Source organism: Pelecanus crispus, chromosome 4, assembly GCF_030463565.1.
Source record: "Pelecanus crispus isolate bPelCri1 chromosome 4, bPelCri1.pri, whole genome shotgun sequence".
In the NCBI taxonomy this organism is placed as follows: domain Eukaryota; kingdom Metazoa; phylum Chordata; class Aves; order Pelecaniformes; family Pelecanidae; genus Pelecanus; species Pelecanus crispus.
In genome coordinates, this window is record NC_134646.1 from 41,848,002 (window position 1) to 41,873,534 (window position 25,533).

The 25,533-nt window shown below is 37.9% G+C and overlaps 1 protein-coding gene across 1 annotated transcript; it reads left to right on the top strand.

Moving 5' to 3' along the window:
• Window positions 1–249: 249 nt before the first annotated feature.
• On the top strand, window positions 250–22,684 carry TMA16 (translation machinery associated 16 homolog). Its single transcript, XM_075709426.1, is given in 8 exon segments — window positions 250–266; window positions 1,543–1,655; window positions 10,967–11,004; window positions 11,823–11,907; window positions 13,002–13,150; window positions 20,958–21,000; window positions 22,312–22,443; window positions 22,445–22,684. Coding segments are annotated over 8 exon segments (630 nt in total). The 5' UTR covers window positions 250–263; the 3' UTR covers window positions 22,512–22,684.
• The last annotated feature ends 2,849 nt before the right edge of the window (window positions 22,685–25,533 follow it).

The window sequence follows — 25,533 nt, forward strand, 5'->3', positions numbered from 1 at the left end:
TAACACAAGCCTGCTTTAAGACGGCACTGGAGCAGCTCTGCAGCCCGGGCCGACCCGCACCTTTGTGCTCTTGCTCTGTTTTTTTTTTTTTTGTTCCAGGGGCAAAAAAAAAGCCTCGCTCAGAACAAGTGAAGCTGCTGCAGTGAGGGAAGCTGGCAGCAACCGGCACCGCCCCGCCGCGGAACGGCCGCCGCGCTGCCCGCGCCGCCCGCCCGGATCCCTTTGGCTGGTGCACGGCGGCGGCGGAAGGAGGGGCGCTCGCCATGGTGCGGGATGGGGATGGGGATGGGATTGGGGTGGCTGGGGCTGCCGCAGCCTCCGCTTCTTCTGCTGGGGGTGACGGGGGGCTCCTCACGCGGCGCTCCCGGCCCTTTCCTTCCCGCCGGGAGCGGCCCCACTGGCGCCTTGGGAGCCTGCGGCGGGGCCCCTGAAGCGCGGCCGTGTGGGCCGTTAACGGCGGTCAGCCCACCTTGCGTTTGAAAGCTGCGCCCTCCCCGCCGCTCGGCGGCCTCGGGGGAAGCGGGGGGCCCCGGGTGCCCCTGCCCGCCGTGCTGCCTCCCGGAGAGGCTTGCGTCGCTTTAGGCCTTCTCGGCTGGGCAGCCGGCGGGCGAGGGCCGCGGGGCGGGCTTGTGCCTCTCCTCGCCGGCCAGCACCTCCGGCTTGGCGGGAGGGGGACGTGAGGAGCGGGGTTCACGTCTGAAACTAGTGCGGGGTGCCTCTTAACATCTCTTCAGGTGTCCAGGATAATTTATATTTCCTTTTTTTCCGCAGTCCTAAACACTGATGCTAACACACAGATGATATGATGTACTAAAGTCTCCATTTATTGATTTCTGTTTCCTGCATCCCATTTGCACACTTAGCCTCCTTGCTTTCAGGTGTTTCTTTTGCAGACAGTTAAAGACTTTAAATAATTTAAATTGCATGTTGTTTGATTAAAGCCTTTCAGTTTTGTGCAAACACTTTTTCACCAAAAAGTAACATAACTTCATCTAGTGTTACAGTAATTTTTAAATTTGTGAGTAGTATTCCCTCTCTCTGCTGCATGAAGGGCTAGAGAAGGAAAGCCTCTGGCTGCTCCCTTGTGTGAGGCATTCTCGTGGTCTGCAGGGACAAGAAAATCGTTTTTCTTATGTTGTACAAATTACACGTGGCCTTTGTCAGAAACCCAGGTGCAACAATCAGATGGAAGCTTGAATGGGGACATTTACTGCAAAGGTGCAGAGAGGTAACCTTAGTTTCCTAGCTGCAGGGTTCTTCAAAATAGGTATTTTGAGCATAGTCACCGTGTAAGATTTCTTAAATAATTTTCTGTGCTCTAGTAGTTTTGTTACAGCATGTGCCATGTTCAAGTAATTTTGGTTGTTACTGAGGAGGGTAAGATCTAACTGGTGGAACTGATAACTGGAAGCTGCTACTATAAGATAAGGGCTTTCTGAGATGCTGATGCATGACCTTTTAAGCCTTTACCAGGGTGTGTGCTCCTATCTTCCCTTTAATGTTTTACTTTAATAGTATGTCGCATCTTTGATTTCTTTTCAGCCAAAGTTACGGAAAACCCAAGGAGGGAAGCAAGAGAAAAAAGTTATCCATCCTTACAGCCGAAAAGCTGCACAGCTTGCAAAGGAAGCACACAAACAAGAAAAGAAAGAAAAGTAAGTTGACTATGCAAAATCTGTGTACCGACCAAAGGATAGCATCATAGTAGATATTTTTTGGTTGGGGGGAGAAGGGTGGTGGTGGAAGGGGACTGTTACACTGATATAACCTTAAGATAAAAGAAAGACCTGTATAACTTAGTACTGCTGGGCCATGTGAACTGACAGGCTTACATTCATGAAATCAGCTTATACAAAGTGTATAGTTCTGCTACTGGACTTTTGGTATTGTCCTTACAAGCTAGGTTTCTTCTTATCGTGGCATTTTGCTTTTTATAATCTAAGTGGCATGATGCTGGTGATTTCATATGAAGCGTAGTCACCTAGTTTGACCTTACGCCAAGATTTAATAAGAATCCTGCTTAGGGTCTAGCTTCTTGTGCTGAAGTTTTGAGTTCATAGAAAAGAAAACGCAGAAACCTTCCTGCAGAAGAGAGACTTATGAATAAAACTGAATAGTTAACTCCTCTTTGGTGATTTCCTGTTGTTCCATGGCAAGTTTGGTATTCTGCTTTTAAGTTTTACTTCCACAGAGGGAAAAGATAGTTGGAGAAGACTGGCCTTTAGTTTCCATTCTGTCTCAGCTTGCTAGTTGATACATTATGATTGTTTGTTTAGAAAGTTATTAAAGCGAACTTAAAGCATTTTCTGTGAGAGTATAGTAGTATGTGGATGGGCCATGTGGGCTGAGCCCATATATTCATATGTCTGAAGGTGTTAAATTGGGAACTCCTGGTACAGTTGGAATGTTCCTCAGAGACTATGCAATTTTATGGTTGGGGATGAATGTACAACCTTATCCACAGCAAAGTTGTAAGGTTGCTCTAACTAGAAAGGGGCCTTTTACTAGCATAGCTGTGTCGTGTGGCCTCAAGCAGAGCTGTTGCAAGAATTTACAAGTAGCATGTGTTGAGGATCAGGCAGTTTCCTGATGTGCAGGAAGTTTTCCCTGCTGCTTCATGTGTTGTCTGTGCTCTCTGATTGTAAGCAAGTTTTTATTGTAGATTATTTTCCTAGTGCTAAATTGACTTCTTCATCCCTTAACTCTCTTATCTTGCCCCATAACTGCCACTCAGAGCGCTTAATCACAAAAGATGACTGAAACATGCTTGAGTCTTAGTGCTTACATCTGTGACTTTGACATAAAGAAAAACGTGCACAAGAAAACTTACTGAGTGAAGGAGTGATCTATTGACTAGTCATTATGACATGGAATACTCAATCAAGTCTTTTAATGATTGTTTCTGTGGGTAGAATTGTACTGATACGGAAACCTGTGCTGACATTTCTTGTTAGAGTGCTACTTTTGGTTCTTCTTGCAACAGCAAGAAGTTAAAGCAAAGAATTCCCACTGGAATAGTATTCTCTGATTTAAATTGCTCTTGAATTACTTTTCTTCATGGAGGAGGTTTTAAGGTATATGTTAGAGATTGCACAGGGCAATCTATTTTGTTGCAGGTAGGAGAGTACCAAATGCATCCTTCATTTCTTTGCTTAATGCATTAATATTGCAGCAATTAGGTCATCCTTTCCATGAAAAGGAATGAGAAGAGGCTGGCTTTGTACTGACAAGGCTTTTTTACTGAGGCAGCTAGATTTGGCAAGTCATAGTATGCAAGTAATGTTGCATATTTCTAACACAGGTGCCTTTTCTGGTGAACCACTCAAAAGTTTACTGTTTAAGCATATTCAGAGCAGTGTCCAGGGTGTCTCGGGCTACCAGAGCCGCCTTTGAGGCAGTGGACTCTTAGTCCACTGCTAACATTGCCATGTGAAGTCTACAGAGCAAAATATGGAATCAAAATTGTCTTAGGATCCAAAGGCCAATTAGTAGTTTTGAGCATACAGGTGTTAAAGGAGTAGCTGCTACTGAACATCCACACACCATTCAGGGAGTCACACATACACCGTCTGAGACTTTAACTGCTAGGACCAGAGTCACTTTGCAGTGGGCAGCTCCATTGAGCCGATGGGTGCCCCTTTTCGACTCCCTGCACACACTCACTCTCGGGTGCGTTCTCTCTCCTCAGGCTCGACCCTAGGTTTCCCTGAAGCAGACTTTCCGATACGATGTATGCCAAATGAAATTTATTCAGTGGTACCGTGATAAATGACAGCTCGAGCTGGGTGCCTCCAGAGAGGGATCCCGAACAAAGAAATCCCTGGGCAATTATACCCTTACAGTTTAAGTTCCCCTCCCCTCACGTGACAGTTCGGTCCAATAGCAATATTTGGGTCTGGGGTCTTCCTGTTCCTCATTGGATCCTTTCTCTGTCTCCAGGTGGGACATTTCTTATCTTAATGGATGCAGCTTCTGCTGACAGTTGTGGCTACCTTATCTTTCTGGTTTGCACTGGTTTTGGGGACCTTCCTTCATGCAGTTAAGTAAAAGTTCAGTATATGGTCAGCGTATCTAGGTGCAAGTTCACAGCTTGCAGCCTAAGGCTTTAGCAAGCCTTGCTAATAATGCTGTGTATTGGATTCCATTTGAGCTAGAAAGTGACTTCTACAACACAGGGTCCAGTAAACTGGAAATACTACTGACTTTCTAACTGATTCTCTAGACAGATATAGTAAGCAATTGTAACACACCTTGTCCTTTCTCGTATGATGATTTAGATGATCTTAACCCTTAAGTTAGGTTAAAAAAAAAGTTCTAGGTCCCCAAATGACACACAAAAAATTAAATTCTTTAATTTATTGGAACTTTCCTTTCTTTCAGCAGTTGTCACCAGATGTATTAATTTCGAGAACTGCTTGTCTGAGAGTTGGTTCTAGTGCCTCATCTTTACTGTGTAGATTTCTGTCTGTGCTTGCCAGAGTAGAGTAAGTCTCATAGCTCAGCACATGACAATACCAGCCTTTTATCTGCACTAGTCCCCACAGTTGTAGTTTTACAGAAGATGCTCCAGTTAATACATCGTGGAATGCACATCTCAGTACAACCATGTTAATTTTTTATTATTTATTTTTAAATTCCACCAGGAATTGCAATACTAAAAAAATGGATTTGTTGGATTGAACAGCAGTTAACTACTCAAGTGCTGGAGAACCAGGTTATGCAAGGATGAACTGAGGGTGTATGTTTAGGCAGTTTGCTTCCTAATGCCTTGCAAGTAACATCTTATCTTACCTAGCAGTATGTATAGAACAATTGCTACAGTGTCTTCCTTCTGTCTCCTAGCACCTGTTACCACTGGCTGTTGAAGACAGCTAAATGCTTCTTGCCCTTCATTTCGGCTCCAGTAGTTTCCCCTGTGCACAATGACAGCTTAATCTTCTATGAAAGCTTTTTTTGGAGGATTTAAGTTTAGTTCAAATGCTTTTGCTAACACATGTAAGTCTACCATGTTACTTCAGCCTTTCTTTATAAAGTTATTTGCTTTTTAAAAAGAAATTTTACATAAAAGAAACAAACGTATTTATAAATGAGGTTTTTACCTCTTTAAGAGACAGTGGTCTTTATAGCAGTATGGTTAGCCTTCCTGTTCCTTTCCTCTGAAACGTAGCAAAAGGAGCTAGTCATGGCAGCAGAATCCTTCCAAGTGAAACAAGCAGACCACATTTTGGTATGTATGACTGGTTACCTAAGGAAGAAGCGCCATTTTATGAAAAATTATTAAATATTGGCAGCCAAGCAAGCTAATAAAAGGTGAGCTTCAAGCAAGCTGATAAAAGAGCAGATGGTTTATTCTGAATTCTTGTGAGGTTCAGTGAAACCTAATGCCTTCACAGAGCAAAACTGCTTAATAGTGAGAAACTCAGCTTAAGGTTAGAGGATGTAGATAGCTCTCCTTTCCCATAGGCTCTCTTTAGGATGTTGATAGTTATCCTTTTTAGGCCTCACAGAGCAGAGGTACTCCATAGAGAGAAACTCAATTTAAGATCAGAGGATGTAGATTGCTATCCATTTCTTTAGGTTTTGTTTCTTGATTTCTGCCTTTTCTTTTCCAAGTTCCTTTACTATTTCAAGTGTGAGGCCTCTAGGCTGATGGTAAAAGACGTAACCCTTCATTTTGCATAGGGAAACTGTTCCACCAAAAGTAGTGTGTCAGTCTGGACCATCCAAAGCGTATTGTGGTAGCAGAATGATCTATCTGTAAATAAGATTTCTACATCTTGCAGTTCTGGGTCCTAAACAATTAACTAGCATTGTTGACAGATCTGCACTTTGTAGATCTCTTCTGTTGTGGTGTTCTAAAAATAATTTACATTAAAAACATCCTCCAGTTGTCTGTGTTCTATTTTCTGTACTGTCTTGGCTTGAAGAGCAATTTAGCTTGAAAGACATGAGTAATGTTGATTTCTTTTCTTCCGTAGTGTCTTTAAAAGCCTTGCTAAGGGTTCCAGTCTCTTTTGGATCTCTTCTATCTTAATGATCAGCTTGTTAAATCTTAACTTTTTTTTTTTTAAATGTCGTGAGTTATACATGTGTTTAAAAACAGTCAGTTTAGCCACCAACTAGTCTTTTAGTGTTATTCCGTAGCTTTCAGTTTCTTTAATATAATAGTGGGACTTGGGTTCATTTTGCAGAGCTCTGAAAAAGGCAAGATAAATTTCTGATGCTGTGGACAGAGGAAAGCTTTCCACTCCTACACTCAGGAAAAAGAAGTAGCCCACACCAGTTTTGTTCTTCCTCATTGCTTTTGCAGGTCTATTAAATGAAATGTCTTCTTTTAGTGGCAGCTGATAATACTAAATAAATGCTCTGGCATGGTTGCTTCCAAATTTGTGACTTAAATGCAATAAGTTTACCGAAGGCTTTTTCATTGGAAAATGACTTACTGAAGTTGAAATATTTGCAGAAACAATTTTCCAGATTACTTCTATTCAATGACAGCCTGTTCTCTGGTTGGAAGGTTAATATGTCTTTTGGTGGCAAACAGGTGAAGCTGCCTCATAATCTCTATAGCACTTTCTTTCTTCATTCCATCTACAAATCTGGTACTTTTTTGACCATGCTTCTTATCGTATAGAAGTAAGTCGTCTTAAATGTGGGGACGGCCCAAAACTGGAGGCAGTATTCTCAATATGATCTCACCAGCCCTGAGTAAAGGGGATAATTTCTCTGTACATGCTAATGCGCTTCTGGAGCATGGAAAAACTGGATCAGAGACAGTCAGTGAATCTAGGAAGTTCATACAGTTCATCTGTATTATTTTAATTAAGCTGTGGATTTACTTGCCAGAAGATGCTTTAATTGTGGTTGGCTAAATTTGTGCAATAGTGCTTTTTGAACATATGTACACTTTATCTGTTGATTACTATTAAATGTAAAGATATAACCTTGGGTGTGGGAAGCACTTGAATGGCATGTTACTGGAAGGTAAGAATGTCATTTGTAGAAGCATCTGTAGATGTTTGCTTTGTTTTTTGTGGTTTGTTTCTTTTGGTTTTGTTTTTTTTTTTCCTTTGGTACTTGCCTGGAGACAGGATTCGGGACTAGAGTCAGTTTAGGCTTCTACTTAACTTTTTTATATGATGGAGGAAGAGAAATAACTACTGTGAACATTCCTGTTTATGTTAAATAAGAAAGGAAATTGCATTTAGTTACAAGATGCATATTCAAGTTTCTTTTGCCCAAACAAGATAATAAAAAAGGGAAGACATTACCCACAAGGAATTTCAGTATTTAATGCAGCACTGGGAAGAAGGAGGGAGAAATTCTGGTCTAAGTTGCAGAAGTCTTTTACAGCCTTCATTGTCCAGATACTCTTAAATGCAAGCATTCTCAATGGAATATGGCAGTAATAATGAGCTTATTGTCCAGAAACTATGGCTGCACTACAAAAGACCAATCTTGACCATAATAAGAGGAGACAATCCAGTTGGTCTTAGAAAATGGACTACAATCTTAAGTCATCTCATTCACTTGAATTGCACCTTTTTCTTGCCTGCATCCCTCTTCTCAGTTCTCCTCAAAGTCTAATGAGCAGCAACAGATTCCGATGTATTACTACCAGTTTATTTTCCCTTAATCTACATGTGAATCCTTATTCCTATACGCAACTTGTTTGCTCTGGTAAATAATTACAAAGATGTTCTTATGAGACAGCAATAGCTGGTTCACTGGCACCAGCAGAACACTTTTTCTACACTTTAGGAAACTAGACCACAATGGGATATTCTTGGAACTTCTCTTAGTAGTGATGTACCAACACCAACCAAGTTTTGTTTGCAACTGCTGAAATCTCTATCTGGTTTTGGTAGCTAAAGTTGATCTAGCACTGGATTTTTTTTTTTTCCTGTCTTTTTCCCTCCCGAGTCAAAATATACCCTTTCTATTGTGCATATATTGTAAATTTTTTAGGAGTCTGCATTTTTATTACAAATATACTAGTTTAGTACTGTCATGCTCTTGAGATATGAAAGCTAAGGAGTTTTTGCAGTATTTCTTGATCTGGCATGAAGCAACCCCTTAGGAGTAAGCAGTAGCCTTAAAATATCTCCTTGTGCAGCTCTTTGTTTCTTCTTAGCTTTTCTGTTGTCTGACGTCTTAATCTCCCTTGGATCACGATGCTTCTAGTTGCGCTGTTTGCAGCAGTGATGCTTGGAGATATACTCTTGCAGATTCTTTATGTAGAATGGAAAAAATGTTAGCTCTTGAAATTACTTGTTTCGCATACAGAAATAAAAAAATGAACTGCAAAAAAATTAGAATTTTTAATTCTTAGAGAGGGGTTTTCATATGGAAGTATCCTAAAATGCTTAGCCAAGCCACTAATTGGTGTGTAAGCTAACAAAAATGGACATGTATAGGGAGAAATATGGAAGGTATTTAGTGACCTGAAACAAGGAAATATGTCCTGTCAACCATGATTTTTTTTTTTCTTAATGAAAAAGCCTGTCTTAGTTCTCAGAGCCATAGGTGGCATTTGTACGTGTGGATATTATAGGGAAAAATACTGAATTGGTAAACTGATCTGGCAAATACGTATTCGTTGTTAGTATTTAGAGTAGAACAGTTGAATGCAATATCTGAGATAAAGAGGTGCTGATGGAGCTTGAAAGCTTTAACCTTTTAAGTACCTAGTAAACATCAAGAAAACCACTAATCATCCTTATCAATAATCAGTGCCTAAGCAGATGATTTTGGGTAGGCAGGTGGAGGAGAAAATCATTAAGAAGCAACAGCCTGCCACAATTTTATATCCCTGTCCTTATCCTCTCTTTCCATTAAGCAAAAGATGTTACTCATTGTGTGGAAGGACATGAGAGGAACTTTCTTTGACTTACCTTATTTGATTAACCTCCCTGCTAATACTATTGTCTTCTACCAGTCATTGAGGTAAGGTTTTTATGAAAACTACAGTAAGGCAACATCTGATCCTATCATTCATTATTTGTCATACTGAAATAAGTTGTGTATACCTAGATACTGAAGGTTTTTCTTCCAGAAGAAAATCCTGGTCAGGTACTTCGTTGCCTAGATAAATAAATGATCCAGTAACCCTTGCACGTGCAAATGGTAGTTTGTAGTGTTTTAAAGGAGGGATACATGACACAGTTTATGATTCTAATCAGGCAGCTTTTCTAGATGGCATCATAGTTTTCTCCATGGCGATGCTTTGCAGATGTGCTCAGCTGGCTTTGTTGCCACACAAGGTTCACAGCAGGGACTGCTGGTGTGGAGTTCCACTGCGTGGAATACGTGTCCTTTTCTTGGTAGCTGTTACCCTTCAAAGCTCCCTGCTGTAAGCCCTCTGTATGCTACCTACCACAATTTTTACTGAAGACATCTACATCCGAGTTTTAAAGCTGACTTCTAATCTAACTCATTTTTCCTTTCTATTTGACATAGTCTCATCCAGGTCTGTCCTTTAACCCACAGGAATGAGAGTAATTTTTGTTTAAACGCTAAAATCTTTTAATTAATCAACCAACTTGGGTTTTTTTGGCAGGTATGATGAAACTCAAACCCCACGCTTGACCTCTATAGACTTTTGCATTAAAAATACTTACCCCAGATGCTGGGGTATCTACAGAAGTAAAAAGGCTTCTTGAATGCGTTAGTGGAATTCTTAGCCGCTCACACATGCTGTGCGTTTGCTTTTATGTGGCTTTTAGACAGTCTTCAGAGGATGAAATACTTCTTGAAAAAGCTAATCTTTAATAATGTAGGTTTGTGGCCAAGTGACACAAGTATGTTTGTCTTGGAAAGTAAGTCTTTCTCTTTTGATCCGAATTTTTGTGATGGGTGACAGACTTCTGTGTTCTGAGTTACTTCAGTTAACTCTAAAATGCTCATTAAATTCTATAGAGTACAAGGAATTCAATGAAGGAGCACATTAGCTTTGAACTGTGTTGAATTTTGGCATTATTTGTTCTTTGTCAATTATATCCTTTATGATTTTCTTTATCCTTTATCAATTTTCTTATTAAATAATAGACAAAAAAGTCAATTTTATCAGAGGTCCTTGGGTATGTACACTGAACATGCATGGCAAAGATATATTTTTCCGGTGACAAATTTCATACTTACCCCAACAATATATTATTTTCCTTTCTGGAAATAAAGTGACATTTAGCAACATTCATTGCAGCAGACTGAATCTGAGAGCTTCAGGACAAAAACACATGAGGCATTGTATTACCTGTTGGGGAATTTGTGTTCTCCGAGAACTGCTCAATGGGATGGGAATTAATCCCAAACTGAATTGTGGACACACATCCCATAGAGTACAGAAGGCTTCAAGCATCCTACCAGAGATTGAGGTGGAGTGAAAAATACTTTGAGATGGATTTTTTTCATCATCTTTATAAAAACTTGTTAATTTTGGTTTCTTAACATACTGACTTTTACTGTTCCCTAAGCACAAACTTTAATTATTACAAGTTTATTAGATACTCGAATGGTATTTTTCACATTGTGTTCCTGATTTGCAAGGATGCATTGCGGTGAAATCTTCTGGTTTTGATCTCCAAACTCATTAAACATACCAGCAGAATATAGAAATACTTAATGAAATTACTACAGTGCAGGTCTTCCATGAAATTCCTTTTGCTGTGCCCTAAGAAAAGTGTTATGTCCTATTTTCATCCTGTTTTTTCCATTTAATTTCTTCCAAGAAACTGTTTAACCTAATAGGTAAACCAGACAAATTTCAGATAGTAGTTTTACCAGAAAGTAGAATTTTTAGATGAAGCAGAATCAGTTTTACATTGTTCTGAATTTGGCAAATATTTCTATTTGAAATTTTACCTTGACTTTCATTGTCACTCCAAAAAAATGATTTTTTGGAGAAGGAAAAGATAATTATTTGTACAATGGTCATTTCTGGCTCACATATCTGTTTTTATTCTGCTAGGTTGAAGACTGACAAAGCTTTGCGTTTGAGTATCATTGGTGAGCAGAAACTTCTATTACTTAATACAGTACTCAATGTCTTAGTGTAGATTTTAAGTTTTACCAACTTTATAGATACTCCAATTAGAGTTTCTTTCTCTATAATCTGACTCTGTAATCTTAAAATAGACTTTGTTGAAATGCTAAAATACCTGACATGTTTACTCAAGTAGTATATACAGGGTTGAACTTGGGGCTGAGTATAGCCTAATCTTTAGTCGCTGTACATGACAACAGGGCAATATAGACCAAACATCTGTTTTGTACATCTGTACATGCATTTATTGTACTTATTTCCATGCTTTTTTTGATAGCTTGTGAAAGAGGGTGATATATGTAGGTCAACAGACACATTGTGCTAGCAAGTAAATCCAAAACTTTGAGACACAACCTAGAATATTTTTCTCTTACATGTGATTGACACTGCACCTTTTCAATTTAATGTTTAAAAATTGTGATGATCAGAACTCTGGCTCAGCCATTGTTTTGTGGTTCCCCCCACCCACCTCACCCACCCCACTTGGGGCCTTCCTAAGTTTCCATCTTAAGCAATTGATCCAGTGATATTTTAAACACTAATTTCCAGTAAAGCAAAGTGTAGCATTGTTTTCCGTAAGGAGGACATAAAATACATCTGAAATGATGTGAGAATGTTTCTATTAGTTACCTTCATACCTGGTACACACGATATCAGTGAGTCTATGATGCCATTCAAAATCTTGAAAAATGGGGGGTTATTTCAAAAACTTTGAAGAATTTTGATCTGTGTTGATGCTACAGTGATGATGTAATCATTAATGTTAAGTTTATTCTTGTAGGAGAAAAACTGCAATGGTTTCAAAGTCACCTTGACCCCAGTAAAATTGAGTACACAAAGAAGGAAGCTGGCGAGCTCATTGAAAAGTAAGACTGGTGTTAAAAACAGGATTAAAAAGCTTGATTTGTCTTTTAAAATGATGTTCTTAAATAAGATCTGTAAAGTGAAGACGACTCAGGGAAGGACTTTATGTATTACTATTAATAATATCGAATAGTTGATTTTGTTGCAACTGAGGTTAATTATGTATTGAAAGATTTATATATTCACACTAAAATTACTGAAGTAAGTCACGTGTTGTTGTTTGTTGGGTTTTTTTATTTAAGTATATCTCTGCTTTTGTAGTGTGTGGAGGACTGAATAATTTGGATAGTAGTAATTGCATGAATTTGTTAGGTTATTTAGTGACACTTTAAATGCACAGATTTCATTCTACTTACCCCTTCATTCTTTAATTTTCTTTGCTGAGATTAAACAGTACTCAGGTGGGTCAATTTTTAGGGCAGGAGATATCAAAATTGAATCTGCTAAGAAGGAACTCAGTTATTTGTGTGCTCCTGGATGTATGTAACTGTAGCTTGTCACCATTTTTCACCTGCTAGCTAAATAACATAATATATAGGTAGTGTTACACAGGTGTACTATATTGGTTTCCTTTCAGAAGCTCTGACGTATTTCCTACACTGTTCATGAAACCTATAAACTGCTACTCAACACTAGTGATACTGTGAAAGCAATAAAAACTTACTTTTTGGCTTTGGGTTAGGTGTTTGCAAGATGATGTAGAACACATGCCAAAGAAATTTACTTTAAAAATTATTACTGAGGTGGTGAAATTCATCAATTAAATTAGGAATACTTAAATTTAACACCGGTCTTCCAGAGCAGGTGAACTATAATAAAGTGTTTGGGTGTTTTGTTTTGTTTGTTTGTTTTATGCAAACATAGTTTAAAAAAAAAAAGCAAATTAAAAAAATAGTCCTTCTATAAGCTGCAGATGATTCAAATGATGTTCCAAATGGAGGTTCCACTTTGAAGATTAAAGTAATACTTCAAATCTATCTCTGACTAATTTAGAAAATAAATACAATTAGTAAAATAATGTCTTAGATTATGAAAGTAATTCCATTTTGCAAAAGTTTTGCATGATTGCATCTAGCATAAATGCGTTTTCTTTCAGTTATATGTGTCGATTCAATGCTGAATTGGAGCAGATTGAATTACAAAACAGTATTAAAGGTAGACAAGGAAGGCAGCATGGTTCACGGGAAACTGTCATCAAGCAGACCATAGAACGTGAAAGACAACTCTATGAAGGCTATGGAATAGGTATGTAAAAGCATTAGAAATAATCCTGTAGTCACATCTCCTCCTCCTGTCATGAGGCTCGAACGTAAGAGAAATTTCTAGGCAGTATTGTTATTTTTCTCTTTAAAGGAATTAGCTAACTGCTAGGTATTTATGCCTTGCAGAGAAGTTTGGGAGGAGGGGCAGAGTGACGAAAAGGAAAAAAAGGTGGTGGGGATCTGGCTTATATATTTCTGCTTTACTACTTTGCCTCTGTGCATCTTTGCTAGTACTGCCTCTTTAGTGCAGGCATATATAACATATTTTCGAAACTAAAGTGAGATTTAACGCACAAGTCTCAAATACAAATTCTGTTCAGCCGCTTGCTTGGACCTTCATTATATACAAAGTAGTTTTTATCTTAAAAATATATATATACACAAAGTATTTTTTGTCTTAAGAACCCTTCAGTGGGTGTGCATGTTTTAACATGCATTAGCATGAAGACTGTATTTGCTCATGTGGAGAATAACCAACATCGCTTTCTCTACAAATTACTTCTTTTAGGTGGGCTTCGTTATCTGGACTTGTGCCAATGAAGTCTTTATACACAGCTTCTGCTAACATTCTTTTGATAATATATAAACTTACTGTTAGGGATACACCTGTGGCCTGACTTGCTCCTTTCCGCTGAGGTGGACCAGTGGCATGAGGAACTTCAGCAAATTTCGTATCGTGACAGAGTGGCCTTTAGGTTTCATGAACTTGAAGAGAAGAACCAAAGCCTCTGAACTTGTGGGCCTAAAACATCTTCAGAAAGAGACCATTTATTCCACTAGGGTTGAGATGTCTTTCATGTGGGAGAATGATTGCAGGAGAAATTGTAGTACAGATGTAATATTTCTGGAGTTTTAAAATTTAGGTCGCCCAGGAAGAAATCCTGTTTTATTGTGACATATCTATTCTACAGGCATAAATGATAACCCACAAGTAGAAAACCCACACTTTTCCTCTTACTCTTTTCAGTCAGAGGAGTAATGCTCCTTTCTTTGACTTACTGGAGATGGTGGTGGAGGGAGGGAAAGTGCTCTGTGTGTGTGAAGGCCCTAACACTTAACCTCTTAAAAATCAAAACCCCACAAAAACTCCGAAGATTTAAAACTAAAAATTTTGTAGATAAGAGCCTAGTTGAAAGCACTTTGTGTTTTTAAACATTCACCTTGGCTGTTATCACAAGTTTGAATAAAATCATAATGCCAGATATTCTCATTGACTTTTTTATTACCATTTATCTTCCTTTGGGGTAGCCATTTATGCCAGCAGATTATCTAATGAAATCTTCTGAGGAGCACTGTGTGTGAAAACCACAACATAAGCATTAGAGCTGAAAATTTCCTCTTTAAGGTGCATAGTCTTCATTAAGAAGAAACACTTCAACTATTTTTGAAATTATTTTTTGGTTTCAGAGGTAGCACACAGATGCAAGCTACATGTGAGAAAGAAATAAAAGACTGAACATTTGATAGCTGGAACTAGGCTGAAGGGAAGCAGCACTAATCTGGTGAAATAAGGGAGAAAGACAAAGGCATAATGAAAGTGCAAAAAGCAGACTTGTTTTGAGGAGAGTCAAGTACAAAATAGTAGTGAAATTTAAGTATTTTTCTTCAACAAGTAAGCATGTTGGAACTGAGTGATGAACTTGGCTTTAATGCTAAAGTATTATTCAAAGGCAGTCCTTCTAACAGTGAAAGTACGTCATGGAAGACATGAAAATTTACATTGGTTTGTGGTTAGGATACAAAGCACAGCAAGGTTTGGGTTGTGTGTCATGTTCCCTTTTCCCCCCATTTATATTTTACCCATAAAGAAAATGAATGGCTCTAAAAATTTTGCCAGTGTTACTTAGTACTTTCACATCCTGCAGTGGTGGAGGAATTCAGGAATAGGTGTGTGACTTTCATGTGTAATCTTTGATTTCTTAAAAGTGTGGGGGGGAAGTCATAGGAAGATAGATACTATGAATGTCATCAAATAGCTCAGTTGTAGAAAATCTCCTTTTTGGTTTTGCTTTTAGACTTTCGTTCTTCCTTTTTTCCTTACTGCTTTGTGGAAAGCTGACAGAAAAAAAGCAATAGGATTATATAGAAAGATGTCAAATGCACAAGCACAACATAAAAATAAAGAAGAATCCGGAAATATTGTAAGCAAAATTTGAGGTTATTATAGTATTAGTGAGTAAAGCATTCAGAGAGCATGGTGCAACTTCACATATTAAATACAGTCTCAAATCATTCATTATTTGTTATCACAGCTGCTGCAGGTTTTGCTCTCTGTCTAGGACAGTATTCATTCAGAGAAAATAGTTGTGCTAAATACTGTAATTAGAGATTGGGGATAAATGGAAATCAGCTGGAAACTGTGCTTTTATGCTCTAGCTCATTATTATCCCTGGAAGCTGTAGTGAAGGGAGCTTTTATAACTGACTTAGTATTTGTTGGGTTTTTTTCCCCCTATTCTTGAACTTAGTTATTTCTTGTATGCATGTGCATTTCTTATGAAAAGACTGTGTGATATGAATTGTTTACATTTAGGAAAGTCTCCTAAAATTTGATGCTCTCTGTGTGTGTATATATATATGTCAGATATATGTAAATGAAAAATTAATTTTTCTTTACTGGCTGTTTACGAGAGTGGTAGATATCCAAAAGCATAGTAAATTTTAGTCTTTTTTTTTTTTTTAAATAGTACTTATACAGGGAACATTCAGTCTATCTGTGAGGTTGTTGAGTTTTGTTAGCAGCTACTTGTCACTTCCTTATTCCTTAAATTACATTAATTTTTACTACAGTTTTCTTCCTGATATTGTCATCTGTCATTGTGCTGGAGCGTGTCCAGAGAAGGACAACAAAGCTGGTGAAGAGTCTGGAGCACAGGCCTTATGAGGAGCAGCTGAGGGAACTGGGATTGTTTAGCCTGGAGAAAAGGAGGCTGGGGGGAGACCTTATCACTCTCTACAACTACCTGAAAGGAGGTTGTAGTGAGGTGACTGTTGGTCTCTTCTCCCAAGTAACTAGTGATAGGACTAGAGGAAATAGGCTTAAGCTGCACCAGGGGAGGTTTAGATTGGATATTAGGAAAAATTTCTTCACGGAAAGGGTAGTCAAGCATTGGAACAGGCTGCCCAGAGAGGTGGTGGAGTCACCATCCCTGGAAATGTTCAAAAAACGGGCAGATGTGGCACTTTGGTACATGGTTTCGTGGGCATGGTGGTGTTGGGTTGATGGTTGGAATGATGATCTTAGATATTCTTTCCAATCTTAATGATTCTTCTAGTTTTACTTTCATTAAAAAATAATCCAGCCACCAAGCCAGGAAACATGAAATTATTACTCTACCCTTAATTGCTTTAATGGTGGACTTGGTAGTGTTAGGCTAATGGTTGGACTGGATGATCTTAAACGTCTTTTCCAACCTAAACGATTCTATGATTCTGTTTGTGTGTGTTTGGTTTTTTTAATCTTGTCTTACATGTTTATAACAAAGCTATTGAAAGGGAATCCTAGATATTTACAGGATATGCCCTTGGAACTCAGAGTTAGCATGCTTTCAGATGAAAAGCATCACAATTATTTCATCTGAACATCATACATTTTTGGTAATTTGCTTCTAATTACCTTGCATGTTCTCTCACATAATGTTAATCTTGGGGAAGGACAGCCTTTAAAGCTAAACGCACCAGTTTTATTAGTTAATTCTTGAAACTTCAGGATATAAGGAAATTGATTTAATTCAGATGGCAGTTACATCATTTACATGTATCTGCTAGTGTAACTACTGTACTGTTTGTTAGCTGCTGTTTTCTGTAATGATCATTATTGTGTAACTGAATGGCTCTTTATCTAAAGAGCATCTAGAGTTTCTAACATCCTTTTCCTTTTTTAACTTCAGGCTGCAATATCATCCTTTGACCTGACTTGGGTGTTTCTCTGTATGACAGTTCTAATGGATGTGAGAAAGAGGAGAGCGATATGCAGCCTATATTCTGTGCAGAGCACTGTCAGAGCAGTGACATTTCAGTCCTTGTGAGATTTAGGTAAATCTCTTGTGCAAATCTTTGTTTTGGGAGAGAGAAATGGTTACTGCTATCAAGAACGGTGGTGTTTTTATTAACAGCATGCTTCTGGAAGGAAATAAAACATCTCGGTAGACTGTCACAGAGCACTTGGTTAAAAAGTAGTGCTGTGGGACACAGCTCTAGAAGGGCACTCTGACACTGGGATTGGCTCCTCTATCCCCTTTTTCTCTAGTTATGCTGTCGAAGCCCTCCAGTCCAAGCCTGTGCACAGAGGCAGGTTAGATCTACAGCTGACAGCTTTTTACTTCTGATGCCCATCAGAACTTTGAAGTAATCTGGTCCAGTGCTTGTCCGTCCAAACAGTTGGAAAAGTGCTGACTTTACAGTATTTTATGCAAGTTCTGTTACAGATTAAGCTCAGTCACTTTGTCTTTTTCTTTGTCATGAAATGGTGTTAAGCACTAACATCTTTATGACAAAGTTTGAGCTAACATGCTGTTTGTTCTTCCTCAGAAGAAAGATAGCAAAATAAAACATTATCTGAAAGGGTCAGAAACATGAAAAAAATGCTTACTTTAATTTTTCACTGCTGTTTTATTGTAACACAATATTGTAACACAATAAAACACATGTGTGTTATTATAACACATAATCACAGTTACTGAATACTTCATCTTAGAAATGCCAGATAGTATCTGCTCCCCAAAACACTGTCTTCGTTTCATTTCCACTAACCCCTGTGCTACATTTCTTCATCTTCCATTTTTTCCATCTTTAGTTCAGAAAACACTCTCCTATGACTTAACATTGTTAAAGCAAACTAAGAAGTTCACAAGTAGCAGCAAAAAACATGACACTGGTGCATGCTAAGGAGATACTTCTGAGTAAGACAAGTGTTACTAATCTGAAAATACAGTGCTACTGCAGCTTTCCACCATAATTTTAAAAAAATTGGTTACTGTGCAGGATATAATTACTTTATTTCTACACACAAAGTAGAACAGGACTAGAGTTTCTAGTTCTGTTCCTAATCTGGCAATGCTGGGGTTTGTCTTGTGTAATGTATTGCAAACACACATGTAAGCAGAACTTAAAAATTTTGCCACTGCCAAAGGACTAAAGATCAGTTCAGTTCCAAATCTTGGTTTGTCACAGAATCTCCCTGCTTCAGAATGCCTGCTTTCTTGTGACACAGGGGAGAGCCCTGGATGATGGGCTAGATAAAACTATTAGAATATTCTGTTTGGAAGATGTCCTATGTAAGTTAATAAAAGCCATTAAATATTTTCCAAGGTGTTTTGTTTTCCAGCCAAAACAAAGCAATTGAAAGGACTTCATTTGAAAGGTTTCGTCATTTAGTCCTGGTCTGTCTGAGAATAACACTGAATTGTATGTTGGGTCAGTGCCTTGATAGAAGGAGCAGATAGAAATCTCAGCACATTTCTGGGGCAGTTGGCCCAAATTAGCATAGTGGCACTTCTGCTACACTCACTATTTAAATTTACATCATTAATCTCTGTCCTAGAAGAAAACTGAGTTGGCATTGCTCCTTGTACAGTATCTGAGAGAAGGGAAGAACTTCTTTCTCTCATGTGGAGGCTAGGACATTTCAGCATTTGACACTGTGCTGCCAGGAGTGCAATTCAAGTGATTACAGAGAAAGCAAGAGGGACCATGGCTTTGTTTCAATACTTAGTTGGGAAGGATGGAGCTATTGTGGCATTGGTGTTTATCAGAACCCAGGAATCAGCAGAGAAAAAAACGGACTGGGTATATGTTTCTTTCCCTTGCCTTGATTGGCTGTGAGCAGTATCACTGTATTTACCAAGAAGCAGGCTGCAGAAATCTGTGTAGTTGGTATCAAAAACTGTTGCATATTTTATAGTTCTTCAGTCAGTAACTTTGTAACCCAATGTGAAGGGAAGAAATAATTTCTGAATAATAAAGACTGGCCACAAAGACAGTGACAGGTACCATCCTACATTCTGTAGTAGGAAAATCATCTATAATCCTGCATTGATAGCATCATTTGGTTTATTACTGTAAGACTCAGGAAAATGGGTAGATGAGCAAAAGCAGAACTGTATGTTCAGGGTTTGCTCAAGGACAGTATAAGAAGTTCTTGAAATGTCATGTTTTTAAGAGCTAAAATAGTAAAGTGGATTTAACATTACAGAGGTAGCAAGCAGTCGTCTTTGTTGAGCGACCTGTTGCTGTGAAATCTGTACACTTCATGGACAGCAATAAGGTATTTTATACTGTGCAAAAATTTCAGGGCTCCTAAGGCATAAATCTCTACAAATTAATGAAGAGGTTAAGCACAGGTCACTTGCAATACTTAGGACTGACCAAGAAAAGAATGACACTGAATTACGGCAAAGCAGCTTAGGCATCATAGATAAAACTCTGCATGAGTTTATAAACTACACATCCAGTAGGAACGTTTTGGCTACTCCAGGAGGAGAGGGAAAAAAAAAAAAAAGGTCTGTCCCATAGGTCTCTGTACAAGATGTTTGCCTTCCTTTTTGCTACCAAACATAATGAAGATTTGTAGTGAGTATATGTCACTTATTTCTCTTAGTGGGGAAGACTGAAAACTTTCAGTCATGAAAACTATTGATGTTTGTTTCTGTTCAACTGAGACCAACATCAGCTCATGAGAGGAGACAGGTGCCAACAGTCTATATAAATATTGTGTTGCATTTACTGCAGTATTTATCAGGTATTTCAGCAACCATGGAATGCTAGTTTCCCCGGACTGAGTGGTTTATAGAACAGGTATTTAACAATGGAAACTGTAATTGCATTGGAGTGAGACTAGTTGCTATCAAATAGCCATTCTTTGCTCTCAGGCTGTCTCATTGCAGGTGGAAGGAGATAGTATTATATTCCAAAATTCAAGAATGTGTTCTATTTAAACACCTGACATCTTACTATACTCTTCCCAGTGTTTATATTTAAAAAGAAAAAAACCAAACCACCACACAAACATATATATTCTTGTACTGTATGGTAAATTTTATGAAGTATATTTAACTGTTTGTTGCATTTTCTTACTTCAATGATCAGAGTTACTTTCCTAACTCTACTGCAGATCTGTCTTGCTTGCAGTGGTGACTTAAGTGCTTTGAAATTTTTTTCCAAAAACTTTTCAAAATACTTAGGGATCACTTAGTACTCATTAATTTAGAGTGAGGCTTGTCTATTTAGGTCAGCTTTAAAACTAAGCTTTCTTATTTTACCTTTTATCTGTTGTGCATGTTTATAGTAAGTTCTGCAGAGCAGAATTGTGTTTTTCTTATGTGGGTGAGTGAATATCTGTTAAAAAGTGTAACCAGACCTTGATCTTGGTTGAGGATGTTAGTTATGCTTTTAAAACAAATAATAAATTAATTATTTTCCTAGTTTCTTCACTGGGCTTTTTTTAAAGGAAAACTTTTAAGTGCTTAAAATTTTGCTATTTCTTGGATGTGTCAGTTTAGAGAAAATGAAGCACCCTCTTTTTATTATTTGTCAGGATTGGCTTTTCGGTAACTGGTATATTTGAATTCTGGAACAGTTCATAGGTATAAGTTCACCTTCTTTTCTTTAGCAATGAGAGGTCTTCCTGTTTGACTATTGCTCTAGAAACTTTCTGATATGAATTCTCATTTTCTTGGTCTTTTAATCTCTGAAATAATATGTTCAGCCCTTTAGCTCACATTTCTTTCTTTGAAATGAGACTCACTTGAATAATGTAACACTTCTAATAGAATGTAATTTCATTCCAATTAGAAATTCCAGACATTATGAACAGAAAGCATCTTAAATTTTTCAGGTAAGTTCTTTTTATTATCATTACTAATCTGTTTATGAAAAAGAGTGTTTCTGAATTTGACAGGTTGTATGTCTTTTTTCTTAAAAAAGAATTTATGCAAAAATGTCAAAGCATTTGTCATTTGAAAAAGCAGACTAGCTATGGTGTTGCTATTTCAGCATTTCTTAGCTGTTACAAGCTAAATGCAGGTGACAGTTAATCATTAAAACATTGGAAGGGTTAGAAAGCTTCAAGCAGAGTCTAGCAGAGTCTGCAGCAGTGTTTGTGTGTAATACTAGTTGAAAATCTTAAGCAAATTGATGACTTGCAACTGGTTAAAAGATCTGGGAGCTGTGTAACTTGCTGCTTGCTCATCTGGGGCAGCAAGCCAATACGCCTTGGTAATGGATTGAATGGCCACTTTTGCTGACAGCTCTATCAAATGAGATACTTTAGATTTATGAATGCTTATGTTGACAGGAATGATATATCACTAACTCTTTGGGATGGTATGTAGCTAGAAGTCATACTTACAGGATGTTGGAATAAAGCCAGGAATCTCAAAGAAGAGACAAGCCTCTGGCTGCTGTGTTTATAAATACACAATTGACGACTTGTACTGGGACATCTGATGGAACTGTTGTTATATTACTTTGGTAGAGCAAAACCACATCTGTCTTATAATTGGCAAATACTGTCTTTGCCCTTGAAAAAAATTATCCATGAAGTGCACTTGATATAATCAAGCAAGCGTTCTATTGAGTGCTGGATTTGACTTGTGATATATGAACCCTTCCTCTCTCATGGCCTTTTGAAATAATATAGTCCTCATGTGAATTAATGTTTACTAACATTTTGTGTCCCCTTGAAGTCAGTCATATAAGATGTTAACAATTACCATAAATCATAATGAAGGACTTTATGTACATTAGCTCTGCAAATTGAGCATCCAGATGAAGAAACTCTTCCAAACTGTTTTTTCCATTGCTTACAAGATTGGGAGTTTAGTGTGTCAAACCTAAAAGCAGGTGGCCTAAAGTAGTAACTGAGGATACAAATAGTCTCTGGGAATTAAGTGAATCATATATTTTTTGTTCAGAATGTCAAATCTGAAAGTAGTTAATTCTTCACAGAGAAATTATAGCTGCTGTAGTGTACAAGATCAGGTGAAATCGTTGGTGCTTATTCATACTGCAGTGGGACTGATGGTATAATTTAGAAAAGCAGCCTCCCTTCAGTTAGCATCTTCTGAGGAAAGGTGAATTAACTCTCCCATTCCTTCTTGCTATTTCTATTGGTAATTGTTTTTCATTACTTTTTCTTTTCTTTAAGAGAATGGGATGGTGATCTGAGGAAACTGCCAAACATCAAAATGAAAAAGCTGTCAGCTAGGGATGCTGCTGGCAGTAACCCTGAGGTGGCAGATGTGGAAGCTAAAGAAGAATTGAATAAAGCAGAAGAGGTGGCCTAATGAGCATCGGCTGAGTCAAGAGCTGAAACAGCTGAAGGAAATTGTAGCAAACCTGTTTTAATTATCAGTGGAAACAAGAATAAATTCTAACTATGTTTGCAAAGGCTTTGCTAGTCGCATTTTTTATGAGCTCACTCTGTACCTATGGTAAAGGGTAAACAGTATATTATTGGGTAAGGCTGTATAATATTGGATAAAAAAAATTTGAATACAAATAAATATTTAAAATCTTAATTGTGTCCTTACTTCTCATACTGTACCTTCTCTTTAGGATGCAGGCTCCTGAGTTCACAAAGCAATTGTAGTTTATATCCTAAAATCCTGACTAGTTGAGTACCTCTTCCCTGGTCATAGAGCAGTCAGGATTCAGACACCTGTTAGAAATACTTTGTGGTGGGAAATCCTTACCTTTTCCTGGTAATGGCAAGAATGTATGTCATTTAGTATATAAATAGCAGGTACCCTGGTAAACAGTGGGCCCAGCTAGTGGCAACTTTTATCCATCTCTTGTGGTGTTGGCTGGGATGTCTTGAGGTGTAGGCAGTTTTGTGGAGAGCAGTGATAGGCCTCATATCACAAAAACCTGTGCCGCGTGGCACAGAACACTCACCTTGGGTGTAAGAAATGCTCTCCTATGGAGCATCAGTTAATCATGAAGAACTCTTCTCTTGAACCTTCTCTTGTCTGAGAATCTGTCAGGAGCATAGAGAGCTGGAAAGACTTCAATAAAATACTGAATATTTTATGTTTTGTCAAGAGAATTTCAGAAAGTTACACTGTCCTTACCACTCTGAATTCAGATCCCTACAGTCTGTTTTTAAATGTATCTTTTGTCCATTTTTTTTTCTGACCCCTTTGTTGAGAAAGCTGTGCATTTTAAAATTAAGTTACTTAGGACTTTTAAATAGCAGGTTTGCTTTATGAAGCAACTCCTTAGATGCCTTTAAATGTGTCTTTCAGGAAGGTTCTTAGCAGATTCTCACTTTCAATACCACAAAATCAAAAAAATAAAAGAGGAAAAAAAGGGCAAGGGCAAAGCCAGGGATAATTTCACAGCAGGCATTAAGTAGGCCATCTCAGTGTGGATTAGATTGTCTGGGCACAGAAGTCACAGTTCAGCCGTACTGTCTGTACGTAATGTAGCAGTCACAGTTCAGATGCCTGTTAATTATGTGGAAATAATTATTCCTGGTGGATGACCTTTCTAGTACTTGATTCCCAGTACAGTTCTGTGTGTTAAACAACAAGGCTTGTCATGGTAAATAGTTATGTGGGTTTCCCAGATTTCTTTTACAGATATCCAGGAGCGTATTTTCTTAGCTGTGTAATAAGTGTTACTGGTAAGTGTTATTCTGTTAACATCTATGTTAAGTTTTTCCTTCTCTACAAAATAGGTTTGTGCTATCCTTTCATGTTTTAGGAAGCCATTCTATTTAGGTAGTATAGAATTAAGCATTGTCCTCCTTAAATGAATCTAAAGAAGAACCCTGAATAAATTTAACAGACCTGAAGTATGTGTGAGTGATCTAATGCATTTTCAGACAGACTGCAAGTCTTAAACCTGGCCAGAGATCTTATCCTCCGACACCAGCCATATCTGTAGGCCATCACATCACTGCTTTGTGTTTGTGTTTTAGAAATAAGTGTGCTGAAGTTCAGGGCAGGCCTTTGATTTTTTTTTTTTTTTTTTTTAAAACTTTGTTAACTTGTGCTCTGTTGTGGAATTCAGCTTGTTTTGATTTATAAAACTTGAGGTGTTACACTGTGGTGGAAGCTGAACCAGGGTAATTAATTGGTCTGAACTAAAGCCACGTGTGTGTTCAGTGGTTTGACAGATTTTTGCCTTTCAGAAGATTCAGCTTAAATTTTTGCTTGTATACAATGCCTGATGTGTTTTGAAGTTGTAAGTAGAAACATTGCAGAAGTCACTTTCCCACCACATTGGGTAAGATACAGAAGGGAAATGAGTAAGATAACTGGAAGGTTTGGCATGTTACAGTAATGACAGTATATTAGGCTGACATCCTGGTGAATGCTTTAAAAAAAAGATTGTCCTGGAAAGTTATGGAGAATGAGATGTTCTGTATTCCTTGAAACAATTCATGAATAAGGCATTATAAAAAAAAAAAGTAATTATTACTTGTGTGGTTGATGTGATAGGCAAATATTTGAAGTGATTTCTTCTTTAACATCTGTTGTTCACACTTCAAGAACATGTTTACAATTTGGACTTCATTGAATTTGTGGATTTTCTCCCTTGAAGTCCATGTATTCACGGCTTGTTTAGTTGGCTTTTAAACTGTCTTGTTGACCTGCTGCATAAGTAATGAAAAAAGAGCAGTTTCTGTGTGAGAACTTCTTAGATTGATTTATCAGAAAAAATAGTATGTAGCTGTCAAATATTCATATTTGAATTGAAAAGTAATCTGGGCTTTAGTGGCTAATGTGCAAGACCAATTTACCAGATGTGTTTTGTTGCAGAATACTAATGTGGCAATGGGGAAGGAAAACCCTGAAGGTTTCCTTCTTTCCTTCTTTCCTTCTTTCCTTCTTTCCCTCCTTCCCTCCTTCCCTCCTTCCCTCCTTCCCTCCTTCCCTCCTTCCCTCCTTCCTTGGAGTTTTTGTGCTGAGAAGCCTGGAGTGGGGGTGGAGAGAGTCTTTTGCCTCATGTGTGTTACTGAGACAAGATAGTGGAATCTCTTCTATCATTTTCATAATCCAGTCATGCCTGTGCTTTAAAACCAGCTGTTGGGGTTTTCTATGTGGATAAGTTTCTTTCCTATGGTGGAAAAGAAGGATGAGTGCTCTCAGGAGTTCTGAATTGTTACTCTGTTTCTTTAAAATTAAAATCTAAAAAGCAGCTGCTGTTTAACAGCAGGAATGGGAAATATTTATATGATGTTCTTTGTTCTTACAAACTTGCTGTAGGGGATACCTTGAAATTCTGTTCACTTGCAACTAAGGATTACAGACTTTAATGTTAAATCCTCTATTATAATTCTCTGTAATTGACAGGGGTTTTTCTGGTTAAAGAATAATTTTATAGAAGATTTCTTTCATTCTTAACTTGTCAGGTATTGCTT